This window comes from Vicugna pacos, chromosome 15 (assembly GCF_048564905.1).
Source record: "Vicugna pacos chromosome 15, VicPac4, whole genome shotgun sequence".
Taxonomy (NCBI): domain Eukaryota; kingdom Metazoa; phylum Chordata; class Mammalia; order Artiodactyla; family Camelidae; genus Vicugna; species Vicugna pacos.
In genome coordinates, this window is record NC_133001.1 from 51,441,360 (window position 1) to 51,461,064 (window position 19,705).

Genomic DNA, 19,705 nt, shown 5'->3' on the forward strand with positions numbered 1-19,705 from the left:
TCCACAGAAAAGAAAGTGAACAGTTTGCTCAGGGACACATGGGAGCAGAGCCAGACAAAATCCAGGTCTCTGTGTAAATCTGTCTTACAGAGTCCATATAAAAATGGACAGTTACATAAATCTTAATGATTGAAAGCAAGATAAATTAATCTAAAAAAGTGGTTCTTAATTCTCAGACCCACAGTATTTTTTGTAGGAAATATTTTGTAATGCTTCCATAGTATCCTGATGTGAAAATCATAGACATACCTTATTTACAGAAATAATCTCCAAAAAAATTAGTATAATAACTGTAACATGTCAGATAAATATGTAAATGCTTGGTCATGACAGCACTAGGAAGCAAAGCCAGTGAGAAATACTGTGAACAAGATAGCTGACGATGCACACAGATTGAGGTATGTTGTCTTGTTGGGATAAATCACCACAGATTACTGTCTGGGATGTGAACAACTCATGGAAGCATGTTTTTCAGGACGTTTGAAAAGGTAGGCAGGAATTAGGACAAGGTGGTTGTGTGGGACTGCCTTGCACGTTGTGGGATGTGTAGCCTAGCATTCCTGCTGTCCTCTCACTTAACGTCAGTAAGTTCCACTAATACTTGAGATGGACCGAAATACCTCCTCAGATTTCCAGAATGCCTCCTGGTGGACGGTTCTGCTCCCATTGAAAACTGTAATCATAGACCAATGTCCTGTATCTGGAAATGACAAGTTCATATCAGTCACGTTAGGCAAAGGCGTTATGACTTTGCTAAAAGGAGAAACTCACCTGGTAATTGATGAAGAAAGCTCTCAAGTGAATAGATGAGGTGCATTTTTGTAGCTTGTACAGGCGAATGTGGGTTGTATGCCATGTATCTGAATATCTTGTAAGACCAGTGTGTCATATGATTTACAGGAGTTTACAAACGCATGTAGTTTATTATTGTCTCTGGCTAATGAAGAAAAGGATCCTGTTTGGGCTAGTTTTGTCTGAGCAATTTGTGGTTTTTAGCTGAACTTTTAGAGACAGCTTTTTGAGAGTAAGGAGAAAAGGGTGTGTGTGTATGTTATATATACATTAAAAAAAAACCCTGATTTCTAGGTAGGTCTGTCATTTGAGCAAGAATGAAAATTTTTAAATTTCTCTGTAAAAACTAACCCGTAAAAAATGCTGGGCAGTGAGCCTCATGCATTTCAAAACATAAGTAATGAGTCCTCAATTTTCAGTGTTTAAATATTTTGTAACCCAAATTTCAATTCTTATTCAGGTTATTTATTTATTTATTTAAAAAACTTTATTTTTTGTGTGTACAACAGTATTTTGGCTTCTGTGTAACTACACCGAGGGCTTTGTTTCTGTCAGTCACCATACAGCTTGACCCCTTAACCCATTTCATTTTCCTGCCACCCGGTTTCCCCTCTGGTAGCCCCTGCTCTGTTCTCTGTATCTATGTGTTTGGTTTCGTTTGCTTTGTTTATTTATTTGTTTGTTTATTTATGTAATATTAAGATTTGAGTGAAATCACATGGTATTTGTCTTTGTCTGACTTACCTCACTAAGCATAATACCCTCAGGGTCTATCCATGTTGTTGCAAATGCCAAGATTTTTTTTTTTTTATAGCTAAGTCAGTGTTCCATTGTGTATATGTATGTATACACACACACACATACATTTTCTTTATCCATTCATTCACCGATGGGCACTTAGGTTGTTTCCCTGTCTTGGCTATTGTAATCATGTATCTTTTCAAATTAGTATTTTTATATTCTTTGGATAAATACCCATAAGTCAAACAGCTGGATGATATGGTAGTTCTATTTTTAATTTTTTGAGAAATCTCCCACTTTCATGGTAGCTGCAGCAATTTACATTCCCACGAATTGTGTATGAGGGTTTCCTTTCCTTATCTCCACATCCTCACCAACATTTGTTATTTCTTGCCTTTTTGAAGGTACCCACTATAATGAGAATGAGGTGGTAGCTCACTGTGGTTTTGGTTTGCATTTCCCTAATTATTAGTGATGTTGAACATCATTTCATGTGCCTGTTGGCCTTCTGATATCTTTGGGAAAAATGTCTGTTCAGCTCCTCTGCCTATTTTTTAATCAGGTTTGTTTGTTTTGTTTTGTTTAGTTGTATGAGTTCTTTATATATTTTGGATATTACCCTCTTATGAGATATATGATTCACAAGTATCTTCTCTAATATGGTAGCTTGTTTTTTTGATTTGCTGGTGGTTTCTTTTGCTGTGCAGAAACTTTTTAGTTTGTTATAGTCCCATTTGTTATTTTTGCTTCCGTTGCCCTTTTCTCCTGGAGGAGACAGATCCAGAAACATGTTGCTAAGACTGATGTCAAAGAGCATACTGCCTGTGTTTTCTTCTGGGGCGGTCTTACGGTTTCAGGTCTTACATCCAAGTCTTTAATCCACTTGAGTTGATTCTGAGTGTGATGTGAGATAGTGGTCTAGTTCTGTGCTTGTGCATGTAGCTGTCCAGTTTATTGAAAAGACTGTCTTCTCTCCATTTTATGTTATTTGTTCCTTTATCAGAAATTAATTGTTCATATATGTGTGGGTTTATCTCTAGACTTACAATTCTGTTTCATTGATCTCTATGTCTGTTTTTCTACGAATACCAACTTAAGTGTTTAAATATTTTTTTAACCCAAATTTCAGTCATTCAGGTTTTTTAAAAATAGCACCAGCGAGATAAATGGCCACACTGGAATGCAAAATAATCATTTTTTTTACACTTACCTATGTTCTTATTTACTTGTTTGTTTTATCAATACTTAATTTTTTTAGAAGAGTTTTAGGTTTATAGAAAAGTGGAGTAAGAAGTCTAGAGTTTCCATATACTCCCTTCACTTTTCCCCCTGCCCACCCATTAGTTATCCCTGTTATTAACATCTTGCATTTGAGTAGTACGTTTGTTACCACCGAAAAACCAAGATGTCTTTTAGTGGGTGAGTGGATAAATAAACAGTGGTGCATCCACACAGTGGAATATCACTCAGCTCTAAAAAAGAAATGAGCTGTCAAGCCATGAAAAGATGCGGCAGAAACTCAAATGCCTATTACTACGTTAAAGAAGCCAATCTGAAAAGGTTATGTATTATATGATTCCAATTATGTGACTTTCTAGAAAAGACCAAATAACAGAGACAGAGGATGAGTGATTGCCAGGGGCTGGTGGGGGTGAAAGAGTAGGAGATGGAGAGTCTCCTAACACGAGTCTGCTTATTTTCAGTCTGGTCCATTTCCAGTCGTCGTCCAGTAAGTACTTCCTTGAGTGTTCTTTCCAAAGTGTAAGTCTATTTATGGCAGGCCTCAGTCAAAAACCCTTTGGTAACACTTGTGTTTCAGGATAAACTGCGAATTCCTTAGCTCAGCACATGACATTCTTTTTGATCTGGCCTGTCCCTGCTGCTCTGGCCTTGTTTTTCATCACTTCACTTCGTACCTTCTTTTCATTTTATGGAATGAACTGTACTGTCACATCTCTGCCTTCCATGCTGTCCCCCTGCCCCTCTTCTTTCTTCACTTCCTAATATCCATTGATTCTTTAAAACTCATTTTAGGTGTTCTCCCCTCTGGGGGATTGTGTGACACTCTCAGGTCGGGCTCCATGCCCTCATCTTTGACATCCCAGTCATCCTAACTCCATTTTGGTCGTTAGTTTACCGGACTATGTTTCCGTACGAGATGGAGACATCTTTGAAGGAAGAGATCCCGTCTTACTCAGTTTTGTATTCCTAACACCTAGAATGGTATTCGGCTCATAGTCGGGCCTCAGTAAATAATTGTTTCTCTAGGGGTAAGGAGTAAGTAAGGGGGAGGTTAAGGCCACATTAGATGATTTTTGCCATCAGTCAGAATATGCCATTTCCTAGAAGGGAACTGTGATTAAATCACAGTGACTGATTTGTCAGAGCCCAGCTAAATTTTTCACCTTTAATTTTAGTTTTTTTGTGCAGTACACCACAGGATGTAGCTTATTATCTGGATATTTATATTTTGGATAAATATGTTGTAAGAAAAGGCTGAATCCAGATGATGCTACGGCAGAAAGGTCCCGTAGGAGACTTGGTTGGGTCTAGCTCATACTTCTTTTGTCAAATCTTATTGTATATTTGTTTGAAATAAACTACTTGGCTATATTTTTGAAGAAAAAATATGTAATTCCATAAACCCGATCAAGTGATAGGAGTGAAACTGCTGCGTACTGAGTATCTGTAGGAAAATCATTCTTACTTTGGTCTAAGAGAAGTCTAAATACTTGAATTGAGAGAGAAAGTGTCTACCAGAGTTAGTCATTCAGCAAGTATTTACTGAATGTCTTCTATGTGGGAGGTGTTATGGAAGGATAGGTACTGAAAGGAATATGGAAGCAGAACATTCTTTTTGAGGCAGAGTGGTATAGTAAAAACAGGGTTAATTTGGCATTATCACTAGCTATGTTTTTTTTTTCCCTGATTGTTAATGTTTTGAGAATTTAATAGAAGTATGTGTAAATCTGCTCTCTCAACTGCAATGCTCTAACGAATTTAAGATGATTGTCTTTCTCTTGTTTTTATTCTCAGTATTTCTTGCTGATTATTTGATTCTTTTGAGACAGTGTGATGTATTTGATAAAGAACTCTAATGTCTTTGTACCAAATAAAAAATGTATGTTATTGGTAATGCGATTTGTATATAAAATGATTATAAGAATTGGATTCTATGCTGGGGGCTTTTACTTTAGAATATGTGGGAAAAATACATTACTCAAACTTACTGTCTCCTTTCCATTTTAGGTTGACTGTGCATTGTCACTTATTCGACTTGGAATGGAGCGGAATATCCCTGGTTTGCTGGCTCTCTGTGATAATTTGGTTACTCTGGAAGCGTTGGTTTATGAAGCTGGGTGTGATTTAACCCTAACCCTGAAAGAACTCCAGCAGATGAAAGACATTGAAAAACTCAGATTGCTGATGAATAGCGTAGGTTTTATTTTAACTTTCTTTTTAGGCATTCCTTGTGTGCTCTGATTAATGTGTGTCTCAAAGCCAAAGATGTGGTGTTCTTCAACCCAGAGAACTTAGTCAAGGTTTCTAGACTTAAAAAAAAAAAACCAAATATAATGAGTAAATAACTGAAGGCATCCAAAACCATTTTGGCTATTTTTACACCTTCTTTGCCCTTCACTCATATGCGTCAGATGTAACTTTTTCCCCCTCCCTTCTAGCTAGGCATATTTCTAAACTAGCTGTCAGTCTAGAAATGGTGTTTCTAATCCTTCTGTTAAAATTCCCAACTACTTATATTTATTCCAATATCTTAAAAAAAAAAAAAAAGTACCGGAGTCCAGAGGGCTGGCTGGGTGGTTGTGTGAAGAAAGCATCTTGGCTCCAGTGTTGAGCACACACAGGAGCATTTGCCCTGCCATTGTTAGATTTTTGGAGGAGTCGCTTCTGGGGAGAAAGTACAGTCTTCAGAGTTAGGAACTGATTCCTACTAAGTCCGCTGAGTAGAGAGGGCCACCTCTGAGACAAGAATGTTGGGCCTTGGAGGTGCTGGCTGCCAAGCGATGCTCTTTTGAGCCTTTTGCTCTCGGGTGCCTGGCTTGAATGGGCTGGAGAAAGGGGTGCGGCTGGACCTGCTCTCGCTCGTTCTTTCTTTTCCCATACTTTTTTCTCATTTCCTTTTTTTCTCATCCCTCTCACCATCTTTTTTTCCTCTTACCAACCACCCTTTTCTCTCTCCTTCTATCCCTACCTTCCTTTTCTCTTGCTAACTTCTTTTCATCAAGATCCACCCAATGAAAATTAAGTTGTTACATGCAAGACACCACTTAAGAGATTCAAGCGTTTCTCCTGAGATAATTAAGTGAAGAGACTGTGGAGTTTCAGGGATAATAAGCAAGATGATTTGCGTCATTTGGAGTTTTTGAAGATGGACGTGCAGGGGTAGAACAAACAGAAGAGGAAAAGGACGGGAGAGAGTCTGGGATTTTATGGATGAGACTCTTTCCTCAAGTGGCTCCTTTCCAGAGTTTCTTTATGCTTGTTCTCTGCCCTTTTCTGTTTCACACCTCCTGTTGGCCTGCGGTCTTTCTCTTTCCGTCTCTGATTCTTTTAACACAAACACACGCGTACACTGTGGGATGGGGCCCCTCTGTGCTCCGGAAGACCTCGTGACCGGCTGGTAGTAGCAGCATCAGCGTGTCTGTCTTCCAGAGCTGGGTTCAGGCCGTGAGGCCCCAGAGTGACCGTGGCGTGAAGAGGTGGGCCTCCGCGCCCTGCTGCTGGGGGCTCAGGCAGCCGCGGGCGGAGGCTGGTTCTCCTGCCGCCTCTGTCTTGTGAGGGGGGAACCGGAGTGTCTGTTTTAGAAAGCATTGGGCTTTTATTGTTTAACCTGAGTCTGATTATCTTTGAGTTCTGTAACTTGCTGTCTGTTATTATCAGGTGTTTAACGTGTGTTTTGCTTTGGTTAATTACACTTACAGTGTTCCGAGGACAAGTATGTGACAAGTGCCTACCAGTGGATGGTTCCCTTTCTGCATCGTTGTGAGAAGCAGTCTCCCGGCGTGGCTAATGAGCTCTTAAAAGAGTATTTAGTAACTTTAGCCAAAGCGGACTTGAAATTTCCCCTGAAGATATTTCAGCATTCCAAGCCTGATGTAAGTAGAAACTTTAACTTCTTAAAAATCTCTGTACTTTTTCCCCTACAGAATTAGGTTTTATTTCTCAATTTTTTTAATAATAGGCTTTGCAAGTAATTTCCCTTTAAACAGAAAAGGAAATAGTTGTCATTTTATTCTTTAAAAATGTTTCAGCAGTTGAGTTCAAAAATTTTTGGAAAGTTCATAAGATTATGTTTATCTTAATTGATTTACTCCGAAGTCTGTTCACTCTCCTATATTATGGAAAAGGCAGTATCAAAAAGACTAATAGTTGTAAGGTATTGAGTTCTTACTAAGGGCAGGTGCTTTACAAGTATTAAATCATTTAATCCTTGTAACAATCCTCTGAGGTAGTTATTTTTATAACATTAATATTAATAGAAAAGGAAAATCGTGATATGGAGTGGCCAGGCAATTGGCCAGGGTCATAGTGAGGAGTGGAACTTGGGTTCAAATATAGATTTTCTAATTTCCTAGCTGTGCTCTTAACCATATGCTTTATCATAACCCCAATAGGAGGAGAAAAGGTTTTTGCCATTGAGGGCCTTCAAAATATTTATTAAAATCTTTAAGATCTCATAAGATCTTGTAATTACTCTTTTAAAAATATTTCTATTACTGATTTATTTATTTATTATTATTGTTTTTAACAGAGGTATTGGCAGTTGAACCCAGTACTTTGTGCATGCTAAGCACGTGCTCCACCACTGAGTTATACCCACCGCACTCTTGTAATTATTCTTAATGATGCTTCTATGTGCTTAAGACTGATCTATCTATATTTCTATAGGGTTTAAATAGTTGTTCAGATTTGCCGGAGGTAAGTCATTTGTTATGTGCAGCCTACTTTTGCAATGTACGTGACCTCTTAATTTAGCCACAAATCAATGCTGTTTCAAGGGAGAGTGGCTCCCTTTTCATTGACTCAAGCAAGTGGTGTAATTACTCGAAGCACTGACTTTGTAGTGAGATTTAAAGTGTTAGGTTGGGGTTCATGCAGGAGCCATTGAAGGCCCCTCCCAGTCCTAAATTCTAACTGAATGTACTTCTTGTACTGCCTTTGTTAGCAATCTGAAGTCCTCGAAGCTGTATGGTCGTGGACCAGAATAATCAAGATAAGAAGGAAAACATTGCTTAGTTAACCTCACACATTCTTTGGTTTCTGAAAGGGTTGTCTGTTGGAAATATCTCTGTTCGTTGGCTGTTTAGAGTTCTCCATCTTCTCATAAGCAGTTTCCACTTAGTATTCTGACTTTAAACGTGGCATGGTTTACTGTGAACCGAGGGTGGGTTGCTTATGGCAACCTGTGTGAGAAGCAGGATGGATTGACTGTGAATGTTTTATGAGGAAGAAGGAAATGACTTCAGATTCTTTCCAGGAATCTTGTTTGTGATCCTTCCTTACGGAGTCTCACAAATCCTTTGTATGTAGTCAGCTTTCTGTTTTTACTTGGCAATTTTGCATGTGCCTTTTGAATAAAACATACAGCCATTTGCCTTTGTTGAAATACGTCAACATCGGGGCAGAGAACAACCGTGTTGCTGGGCTCCTCTTTTCCAGTCCCACCTATTTCTCTCCATGTTATCTTTCCGCAGCACAGTTTTGATCATGTCATGATCTGTGGAGAATCTCTGGTGGCCTACCATTGCCTGCAGGCCACCAGAGATTCTCCGTAGATCATGACATGAAACGGTGGGCTCTCCAGAGTGGCTTGGAAGGTTCTCTGCCATCTGTTTCTAGTCTCTGTCTTCAGCCTCATTCCCCTCCATGAATGCACTAGTCCACTCCCACTAACTCCTCACCTCTTCGCCCTGTCAGGTTCTTTCATGCCTCTTTGTGTTCTAGGCTATTTCATTTGTTTGGGATGGTCAGGCTCCTTTCCTCATTTAACAAATACCTACCCATCCTTCAAGATCCTGCTCTCCAGGAGTTTTATGATGTGTTTTTAAAGTCTGATAAGGGTAGTCATCCTCTGTAGTATTTTTTCCCCAGTTTTTTAAAAGTTGTTTTTGTATATTTGTGTTTCTGTCTGAATTTTAGTATAGTGTTAAAGTCACTCTATTCAAGAATAGGGGAAATCATTCTATTTGCTCATATCTTTCTCAGTGTCTTTCAGGAGTGTTTAAAATTTTTCCTCATAGAGGTTTTGCACATTTCTTGTTAATTTATTACAAAGCACTTGATTTTCTCTGTTTATATTACAAATTGAGTTTTCTTTACCCTCATTTCCTCTGTTTATTGTTTGTGTACATGAAAGTTACTGATTTTGTATTCAGCTACTTCTCTGATTTTTTTTGTTGCTTGCTTCTCCAGGGTTTTCCAGGTATTCTATCTTGACGTCTATTGTTCTTTCTCTTGTTGTCTAGAAGTACATAATTTTAAGACTTTATTTAAAAAATTATGACTTTCTTACATTTTAGCTTGCTCTGCAATATGGGAGGTAATTTGCTGCCCATGGTGGGGAAAACTTACTGTCTTCTTAGAAAGTCCTAGGTGGGCTCTCTTACATTAACTTGAGGTAGAGCAAATGTGATGGTTTAATAATGACTGCTGAGTTACAGGCACAAGAATGATGGAAATAAAGAGAAGTGTCTTACACTATATAAACTTAGACATCTTGTAGAGACTCTAATAAGACAACAATGAAAAGGGTCTTAAATGTGAGCCTTATGATTCATGTACACAGTAGATTGTATTAAGAAAGGTATGCTGAGTGGCACAGGAAGCAGAGAAAAAGGTTCCTAAGGAGAACAGAGAGGAAACAGGATTCATGTACGACCAAGTGCCTGGAGAAGGCATTCCAGGTAGGAGTAGAATAAGACAAGGAGACATAATCAGACTAATACCATATTTAGATAAAGGCAAGTAATTCAACTTGCGTGAACTAAAACCTTGAGTAGGAAGGTTCATAGGACCAGGAAAGTGGGTCGGCACCGGGCCACGCAGGAGCTTGAGTGGAAGGCACAAAGATGACTCTTGATCTTTCATGGTGAAGGTCTGCTGAAGGGTTTGCTACCCAGGGTTTTGAACATACCTGATCAAATATGGGCTCTGGAACATTTAACTCTCAAGCAACACATTAATGTCTCAGGGAGGGAAAGACAGGAGGCAGGAAGACAGAGGAAAACATCAAGGACTCTGGCTTCATTTTCAGCTGGTTTCCCAAGTTGTTGCTTGGCTGAAACTGGTTTCAGTTTTTCATCTTCCCCAGATGCTCTCTCACCATGTATGAGTTGTTTACTACCCTGCTTTTCTCAGTCTCTCGCCCTCCTCTGCACATGAAGCTCTTCTCCAGGGTGATGAGAGCCTATGCTTAGCTTCAGCTCCAGAGCCAGTCGCTCACGATCCAGTGCTGGCTTGACCGTGACCAGCTCTGGGACTCGAGCCAGTTGTTTGTCGTCCCGGTGCCTTGATTGTCCTTTTATGTAAAATAAATGATACCAGTACTGACCTCACAGTGTTGTTTCGAGGGTTTATGAATTAATGCATGTAAAATGCTTAGAAATAGTACCTGGCACACAATAAGAAAATGGGAAAAGTTAGCTAGTTCCATTAATTTTTTACTAATATTTACTTTTATTGTGCCCTGCCTGTCCCTATTTCACCAGCTTGTCATTTTGCGACCTTGGATAACTAACTCTTTGTCAAGTGCTGTTGTTAAATTAATGATATATTTCTTTTTTTTTTTAATACCAGAAGACATATATGTATATAACTCCTTTAACCCCACTATGTTAGAAAACCTTTCTTCCCTGGTAACCTTGAATGTTTATTTCTGTCCGTTTTTTTCTTTTCATCCACTGATGTGATTTTTTTTTTTTTTTTTACTAAGAAACTGCCTTTTCTTGGCAGCTTCTCTCCATCACTTTCCGATCTGTTTTGTGAGTTTCTACTAAAATGTTGTAGATCTTTATTATGGAAATTAAACGTATTTTGTTGTTGAAAAGGGCTTAAAGAAAATAGTTTCAAACTTCCATTTTAGTTTTGTGGTGATAATATCAGCATTCTACATGTATTGATTTATTTCATCCTCACAACAATGCTATTAGGAAGATGTTAATATCCCAGTTTTATAGATGAGAAAAACAAGGCTCAAATCTGTTATTTTTGTATCCCAGAAAATACTCTTAAGAATGAGAATCTGTGGTTTGCAAGGTGAAGGTGACCCAGCATAGCACCTTTCTGCATCAGAAATACGGAGTATATTCTGTGATATCCATGTTATTACATCACAGTGTGACTTCTTTCAAATAAGATGTCAGTACTGTTTAGTTAAATGACTAATGTATAATGCATACTGAAAAATAGCAGGTTTGAACATCTCTGAATATTAGTTAAGGAATTTTATATATTTTTTGTGATTGAAACACATAAAATTTGGCTTTAGGGTTAGAAATGTTTTTAATGAATTACCTTTTTAATTCACTGTTTCTTCTATCTGCTTTATCTTGAATGGGTCATAAATTGAAGATTCTATTTTCAACAGATGCAGAGCTTTTGGGCACAAATTATCTTTTCTAGCTGTTCTGTAATTAAAATTCAATTTCATTTAGAATTATTAAAGACCCCAAAAGTCTGAAAGCTAAAGAAAAACCAAGATTTGTTTCTGCAGCTGATTAATTGCATTATTTAATATTCTATTGACATTAGTACTGGAATATGGAAAAACTGACTGTAAACCCATTGACGTTTAGTACAACATGCTTTATATTCTCTAGTTGCAGCAAAAAATCATTCCTGATCAGGACCAACTGATGGCAGTAGCACTAGATTGCATCTATAACTGTGAACGAAATGACCAACTCTCTCTTTGCTATGACATCTTAGAATGTCTGCCCCAAAGAGGATACGGGTAAGAACCCACAGTACATTGATTTTATGGTTGTGTCTTTTTACTCGAACAGTTAAAATGAAAATGTTGCTTCCCTGAATGTTCATTGTAGAGACTTTTGGGAATATAAAAAAAAAATAAAGAAGAGAATGAAATCATCTTGCAAACCTGTTGCCTAGGGATGAACTTCTGTTTTTCTAACAGTATATGGGAAGTAACTGTAATTTTGTCAACATTGATAATTAATTATCCATTAAAACACAAACAAAAATGCCACTGCCACCACAAAAAAAAAGTAGTTCCTTAAGTGGATAGTTAATGATACCTCTTTGTGGGAAGTTGTGTTTCTAATTAAGCATTTTTTCACATTTGTGGACTAGTATATTTATTTCTTCTATGAATTGTTTTTGGCCCTTACCTAGAGTAAAACTTTAAAGTAGTAATGTATGAATATACATAACTTAGTTTTTTCTTTCCATTGTATTGAGATATAATTAACATATAACACTGTGTAAGTTTAAGGTTTATAACAATGACTTGGCTTACATACATTGTGAAATGATTAGCGCAATAAGTTTAGTTAAAAAGCATCATCACTTACAGATACAAAAAAAAAAACCTTGTGTTTTTTCCTTCTGATAAGGACTTTTAGGATTTACTCTCCTAGCAACTTTCAAACATAACATACATAAGTGTTAACTATAGTCCTCATGTTGTACATTACATCCCAGTATTTATTTATCTTATAACTGGAAGTTTGTGCCTTCTGACCACCTTCATTCAGTTCCTCACCTCCCACTTCTGGTTACCACAAATCTGATCTCTCTTTCTGTGATTTTTTTTTTAAGATTCTGCATATAAGTGAAATCATAGAGTGTTTGTCTTTCTCTGTCTGACATATTTCACTTAGCATAAAGCCCTCAAGGTTCATCCATGTTATCATAAATGGTGAGACTTCCTTCTTATTTATGGCTGAATACTATTCCTGTGTCTGTCTGTGAGTGTGTCTGTGTGAGTTATCAACATTTTCTTTATCCACTTCATCCTTTGATGGACACTTAAATTGAGTCTGTGTCTTGGCTATTATAAATAGTGATGCAGTGAACATGGGGTGCAGATAGCTCTTTGACATAGTGATTTTGTTTTCTTCAGATGTGTACCCAGAAGTAGAATTGCCAAATCATGTGGTAGTTCTATTTTTAATTTTTTGAGGAATGCATATACAAAATTTTTAACTGGGCTTATGTTTAAATAGAAATTTATGTAACATTCTTTTGGATCATTTAGTTATATGCAAATCAGATTTCTATTTTCTCTTTTGAAGTCACACAAGAATCATTCCTTTAATCTCTCTTCTAACATGTAGTACATATTATAAATTTGATATTTGGAGAAGTTAATAAGAGTACATGAAAGAACACTGAATGAACATTTAGTGTACCTGTTTCTAAGCCTTTGTGGCTTCTTCTGAGTCACTTAACTTCTCTGGTCATTCGTTTTCTCATTTGCAAAATCAGGTATTTAGACAAGAAGTCCTCATGCTCTGTTTTCTCATTTTCTTTGCTCTTTATTTTTCTGCTGTCCCTGTCTTCTTCTCCCCCCCTCTCTCTTCCTTCCAAGGAAATTTTTATTTTTTTGTGAAATGAATGCTAGAAGTCACTAATTTTGCAACCCAGTGTGAAATTATTTTTTTCATGTAGTCGTTAATGGTACAGAAATCAGGTGAAAAATTGATGGGAAAAGGATAAGGCTGAAATTTTCCCTAGTCAGCATAATATTGTTATATGTTAAGTAAAAGGGGAACTTTTTTTTCTAACTTAGTGAGTTTGGTATTTTAGGTAAAGAGCTACTATTAAAACTTAATTTTAATTCTTTTTTCTTAATCCTTTAGTCATAAAACAGAGGTAACCACAGCTCTGCATGACATGGTAGACCAGCTGGAACACATTCTCAGGTGAGAAAAATGAAAGATCTGTTGGTTCTATGCTGATGAAGGAGGTCTGCCCAAGAAATGTTACCTTAGATACGCCCAGTAGTCATTTCCAGTTTGACCTCATATTTGTTTGACTATCTTAGGGGGTAGTTTTCTTAATAATGAAGTAATACCAGCTTATTCTAGCAGAGTGCCACAGCAATAAGGACATGGACTTTGAGGACCAGTAGACCCGTGTTCAAATCTAGGTGTTGTCACTTACTAGCTGTGTGCTCTCTGAGCCTAGGGTTTTCTTATCTATAATATCTAACTCATGAGATTGCAGAATTAATATTAGATGAAGCATTTAAAGTGCCTGACACATAGTAGGTAGATAAGAAATTTTAGTTCCTGCAGCAGTTATTACAATGTCAGCAAACAGTGTTTGTTATACCCTTAACTTCCCTTTTTTGGGTACAGGACACTTGACTGAATGTCTGGGTTATATTGGTAACTCTATCAATATTCTTTACTGTGAAATGAGACATTAAACTGTCTCTTTTGGAGACTGAAAACTTGTGATTTGCTGTTCAGACAGCCTAATATTGTTTACTAGTATTCTGTTTTACATGTTTACATAATGTACTTATGTGTAATTTTTAAGCATTTGCATTAAAAATAAAATTTTAGTAATAATAAATTTTGTTCTTCCAATATATAATTACAGAAATTATAGGTAATGACATCACTTGATAGTGGTAATGTGTATAGTAAAGTATAAGATTTGGAATCTAATAATTAGGTGTCTCTCTCCTCCCCCAAGCCTCTCTGAAAAATAAGCATAGTTTGACCAAAGCTTAATGGATTAAGTTAATATAGATTCATTTCTTACAAATCTGCATGGCTACCTTTGTTTCCCTAATGAAATTAAAAAGAGCTTTGTCAAAGAGAGAGAGTATGATAAACATCATTTGTTTCATAAAAATTATTATTTCATAATAAACATCATTTATTTCACTGAATGCTCCTGGGTATAACCGTGGGTGTTTTGATAGTCAGATTGTGCTCTTAATACCTCAAGAAAACGGTAACACCGTATAGGTTTCTGGATGATACCGAGATCTTTCACTGTTCAGCTTGATTTACTGACCTTTTAAAACGAGAACTTTTTATTCCTGTTCTACCTCATAGCCATTAATAGTTGATAAATGTTTCAGTTGTACATATTGTCAGGTGACATGACCCATGAAATGTATCTTTATGAAGAGTTACTGAATTCTGTCTGGCTTCTTTTTAAGCCCAGTGGTGGTTAATTCATAAGTGTGAGACAAGATATATATACAATGCTGATGATTATGGAATGGGATATCTCAAGAAGATTCATATGAGAACAAGAATCTTGTTTGTTTATGGAATGGGTGGATTCTTGAGGGAAATTGAGCCTTATGGTGTTTCTATGGTTCTCCAACTATAAAATTCTTTGCTTATTGCTTTTCTAGCAGCCTTGCCTGTGACAAAATACTCACTAGGGTTGTTAAGAGTTAAAGCTGGGTATTGCAATGATAGATTTGGCTTATTTTGCTGACTTGATGCTTTTATAGTACAGGAAAATTGTAAAAAAAGATTTTGAAATAAGGATATACCAGGCTTTTTAAAAAATATATTGACTTACTTTAAAAAATGTATTACCTTATATTGTAGTAAAAGTCAGTAGGGGTAATAAGATTTGATATATAACTATTAGGGTTTTTTTTTTTTTTGCTGAGAATTTTATGCATAAAATTGGGTCATTTCATGTGCTGCTTTTGTTTTTTTTTAATACTTAACATCTAAGTGCTACTTATATGTTTAAAATTATTAGAGTTTTTTGTGTGGTAGCAAGACTTCTTTAAAAATTCTTCATTCACTTAACAGTGTGTCAGAGATTCTGGAGAAACATGGACTTGAGAAACCAATTTCATTTGTTAAAAATACTCAGTCTAGCTCAGAAGAGGCACGCAAGCTGATGGTTAGATTGACCAGGCACACCGGTCGGAAGTAAGTAATAAACAAAATTAATTGATAATTGTATATGATTAAAAATAAGTACTGCTCTTTTTTTTTTTTTTAACTTTGGGTTATAGTTGACCAACAATAAATTGCACATATGGAAAGTATAGAAGTATCTGGTAAGTTATGGTATGTGTGTATGTCCATGAAGCCATCACCTCATTCAGGATAATGAACATATCCATCACCCCTAAAAGCTCTCTTTTGCTCGTTTATAATCCCGCCCCTTCTTCTGCTTCTCCTCACCACATGCCCAGCCCCTCCTCCGGCTGCCAGTGATTTATTTTCTGTCCCTGTGTATTGCTTTGAATTTCCTAGAATTTTATGTAAATGGAGTCACAAAAGTTTGTTTTGCTTCTTTCACTCAGCATGGTTATTTTGTGATTCATCCATGCTGTGTCATGGATCAAAAGTTTATTCCATTTTGTTTGCTGACTACTATTCCATTGATGGGTTCATTTTGTTTATTCACTTGTTGATAGACATTTGCTTTTGAGTTTTGGCTTTTACAAATATAGGTGCTGTAAATAGTCATGTACATTTGAATCTTTGTTGAAAATCAATTTTCCATATAATGGAGGCCTATTTTGGGGTCCTATATCTATTTGTCTGTCTTTCCTCTAATCATACTGTATTAATTATAGTAGATTTATGTAAGTCTTAAAACAGTCTCCTTGTCTCTCTTTTGACAGTTCACTATAGTTGGTGATTTGTATGCCTTATATTCCCTGAGAAATCATACGTTTATGTAGGGAAAGTGTTACTGTCACCACGCATCTAATTTGGAACCTCACATATCAGTGGCCTTCTCTCAGTAATTATTAAATGAATAATTTAGAAAGTTTGACAGTGTAAGTCTTAAACTTCCTTTACAACTATAAATGAATGGTCAGTATTTCCCATCACATTGGCTCTCCTCTAGGACCTGCTCTTCAGCTGTTGCTGCTGCATTACCTGCTGGCTCTCCATTGAATCCCTCAGATACTTCTGCAGTCCTTGAAGTTAATTTCTGCTTATGACTTTCTACTTACTATGACTGTATCAGAGAATATGGCCTCTTTTTTCAAAGTAGCCAACTTGAAATGAATCTTAATTATTTAATATACACTACCATGGCTTGGCCTTCAGCACCTTTAGAATATTCTTATGCATATTCTAAATGGTGACAGATTTCATTGAATCTGTCACAAATCAGGTTTTACTATCTTGAGTGCAAGACTGTTTTTCCCAGGAAAATCCACCTCCATTCCAAAGCTGTAACTAATACTTCATGTTCGTATTCAAGTATTTCTCTGTTAATTTGCAAACCTCTCGTATAGTGCCTCCAAGTTCTACTCTTGGTTCTTATTTACTGAATATATTCTGAAAAGGCCACTGGAAATAATGTCTTATAATTTATTTTAATTAGAACCTGTACTTACAGCTAACCATGTGTGAGAAAACATTAATACCATCTGTCCCAGTGTTGCTGGCTTCCAGAACAGCTGGGCTGGGAGAACTTGAATTTAGCTAGACAATGCCCAGGTCTAATTTTATGAAGCTGGTGCAAGATGAACACTCATTTCGTCAAACATTTTGCTGCTTACCTGCCTGCGATTCAAATTTGACAGAGCCCTTCAGGTCTTTGAAGCCCACCCAAGGAGTTCACGTGGTCTAAATAGTGGAGACATACCAGGGATTATCCTGGACGACTTGCAAATATGTCAGTTTGTTTTGTGTGTTTGTATGCTGGGGGAAAAATGTGTTCTCTTAAGCTTTTTTTGCATATGGGACAGAAATAATTGCCCATCTTGCATAACAAATATAAAATGCTGTAAGCAAATGAAACATATGGTTATTAGAAATTTTAGGTGAAAAAATTCCTGAAGACTAGAATTTTTACAGGAATGATCCCCCAATACATACTTTTTCCATAGCAATGCTGTTAGACACAGTCTATTTGCCCTTAATGCATAAGAAAGAAAAAGATGTATGGAGAAGAGACATCCAGTTGGTATTTGACACTCACAAAACAGAACAAAACCTACCCTTTTCAAACAATGAGATTCATGATTATGTAGAACTTCAAGACTAGAAAATAAACATGTGATGGTTCCAAACTTCACATATATATTCAAGAAAGATGAACTTTGGAGAGAGGTAGAGAGGATTACAGCATCTTCTCCCTCCTGGTAGACAATATTTAGTGATTATGTGTGTGACTACAGGAAAACAAACAAAATCTGTTTGTAACTTTCAGATTCATTCCTTCACTTTTATTGAATACAGTTTTATACCAGAAAAATATGAGGAGTGTCTTTTCATACATTCTAGTTTAAATTAATCCTCACCATATACAAAAAGGGAATCTAAAGTTAAAGGAAATTAAGAAATTTATTCAAATCCATACAGGTAATTGAGCTTGTTTTTATACTTAGGAAAAATCTTGCTTCAGTGCCTGTGTTTTATCAAAGTTAATCTCATCCATTCTTTACCACTCTCTCAGATGGGCTCTAAGTGAGAAAAACTGAAATTCAGGCTTATTAAATCCTCACAATCCCACAGCTGATACGTGACTGTCTGTGACATTGTTGACAAAACCCTTTCCCCTGCTGCAGGAGACCCCGACCCATTAATTCTCTAACTCTGTAACTCTGGATACTGACATGAAATGGTATTTGATTGTGGGCCTCACTGCTTGATCCCTGATTGGTAAATTGCTTCTGTCTGAAAGAGCTGTAAATGAGCTAGAAAACCAGATAGGGGGTTTGTACTTGGGGTTTTCCCGTGTGTGGTCACTGCCATGTCCTTGAGGGGACCCTGAAAGCCATGCCTGTGAAATTGTTACAGAAGGTACTGGCTTTTGTGGGGCATGGCGCTTCTTCCTAAGCCAGATAGGAACGGCAGCTACCCTGCAGGGCTCTCTGTTGTTGCACCTGGGCTGTCACCTGGGCGGAAGAGAACCCCTGCAGCGCTCCGTCCGGTGCTGGATGCCCTGTGGACCCCTGCGAGGGCTCCCACTGAGAGCAACTATCGAGGCTACCCTGGGGGCGAGCTGCTGTGACTCCCGCCCTCGCTCAGCCAGGTGTGGCCTCTGGTTGCCTTCTGGGTCTGCATGTGTGGTTGAGGTTAAGAGGATGCCCTGCTGGCGACTGCAGAGTGATGAAGATGGGATCCGAAGCTGATTGTCCTGTCTCCAGGTGCTTTTTCTGCTGTGTCACAGCTGCTTTATCTAACCGGGCTTCATTTTACCTGAGAAACTCACGGCTTCTTTCCCTTTTGTTACTGTTGAATGCTGTTCCATTGCGTCTAGGCAGCCTAGGACAGAGCAGCTCTGGAGCATCTCTGGCGTTGATGCGTCGCTGCCCAGCCTTTCCCTCCATCTTTAATCAAAGTGTTTTCCTGGAGATTCAAGTGAGATGCATTCCTGTTGACCATTTGGGAGCCGTGTTGGCGTACAGAATGGTGGCACTGATTTTTTTTGCTTTTGGCCAATTGAAGAGAGAAGTTTCATGAATTACTTTCTTCTTTCTTTTCTCTTTTGTTTTCCCCAGGCAGCCTCCTGTCGGTGAGTCTCACTGGAGAATGTTGCTGCAAGACATGTTAACTATGCAGCAGAATGTTTACACGTGTCTAGATGCTGACGCTTGCTATGAGGTAACTCTCCGTATGTAAATTATTTCCTTTTAATTTAGAAATTTTGGTCGTTACAGTTTGTTTATTGGACACAAAGATGATGACTATAAGCTTCACTCTAAGTAACGGTACTGAGTTACCGAATAATAGCTGGTAATTGAGTAGTGCTTTACAGTTGGAGCACTTTCATACCTAACTTCCTGTCTTCTCTCTCTGTCTGTTTCAACACCATCTATTTAGATTTATTTAGTGGGTTAATTCTCAGCTGGAAAACTCCAAATCGTACTTGACTCTTTCTAATCTGTCCTGTCTTCATCTCATAAATCACAGTATTGTCCGCACTTGTCTCCCTACTTCCATATCTCTTTCTTTCTTAGGCTGACAGTGTATTCTTCTGAAACCTTTTCGTGACACTTCCCCTTTTAAAATGCACTGCTTCTTCCATATCTACAGTCAGAAACTATCCATCCTTCTTAGCATGACGTTGAAAGCCACAGCAGATTGCAGCTACCCTGTGCATTCTCCACCCTGTGCTTCTGTGGTGCCAGGTCTGCCTTGAGTCCCTCCACTGACGATGCTGTTTCCTGTTTCTGTGACTTTGTGCACATTCCCTTTGCCTGGAATATGTTCTTCTTTTTTAATTTGAA

The 19,705-nt window shown here is 37.5% G+C and overlaps 1 protein-coding gene across 1 annotated transcript in view; it reads left to right on the forward strand.

Annotated features, from left to right (window-relative positions):
- The window catches only part of NBAS (NBAS subunit of NRZ tethering complex), a 276,510-nt gene that overhangs the window by 107,119 nt on the left and 149,686 nt on the right, over window positions 1-19,705 (forward strand). The window contains exons 24-29 of the mRNA XM_072938186.1: window positions 4,783-4,968; window positions 6,474-6,647; window positions 11,370-11,503; window positions 13,374-13,436; window positions 15,309-15,431; window positions 18,977-19,079. Coding sequence (XP_072794287.1) covers window positions 4,783-4,968; window positions 6,474-6,647; window positions 11,370-11,503; window positions 13,374-13,436; window positions 15,309-15,431; window positions 18,977-19,079 — 783 coding nt within the window. The remainder of the gene's footprint in view (window positions 1-4,782; window positions 4,969-6,473; window positions 6,648-11,369; window positions 11,504-13,373; window positions 13,437-15,308; window positions 15,432-18,976; window positions 19,080-19,705) is intronic.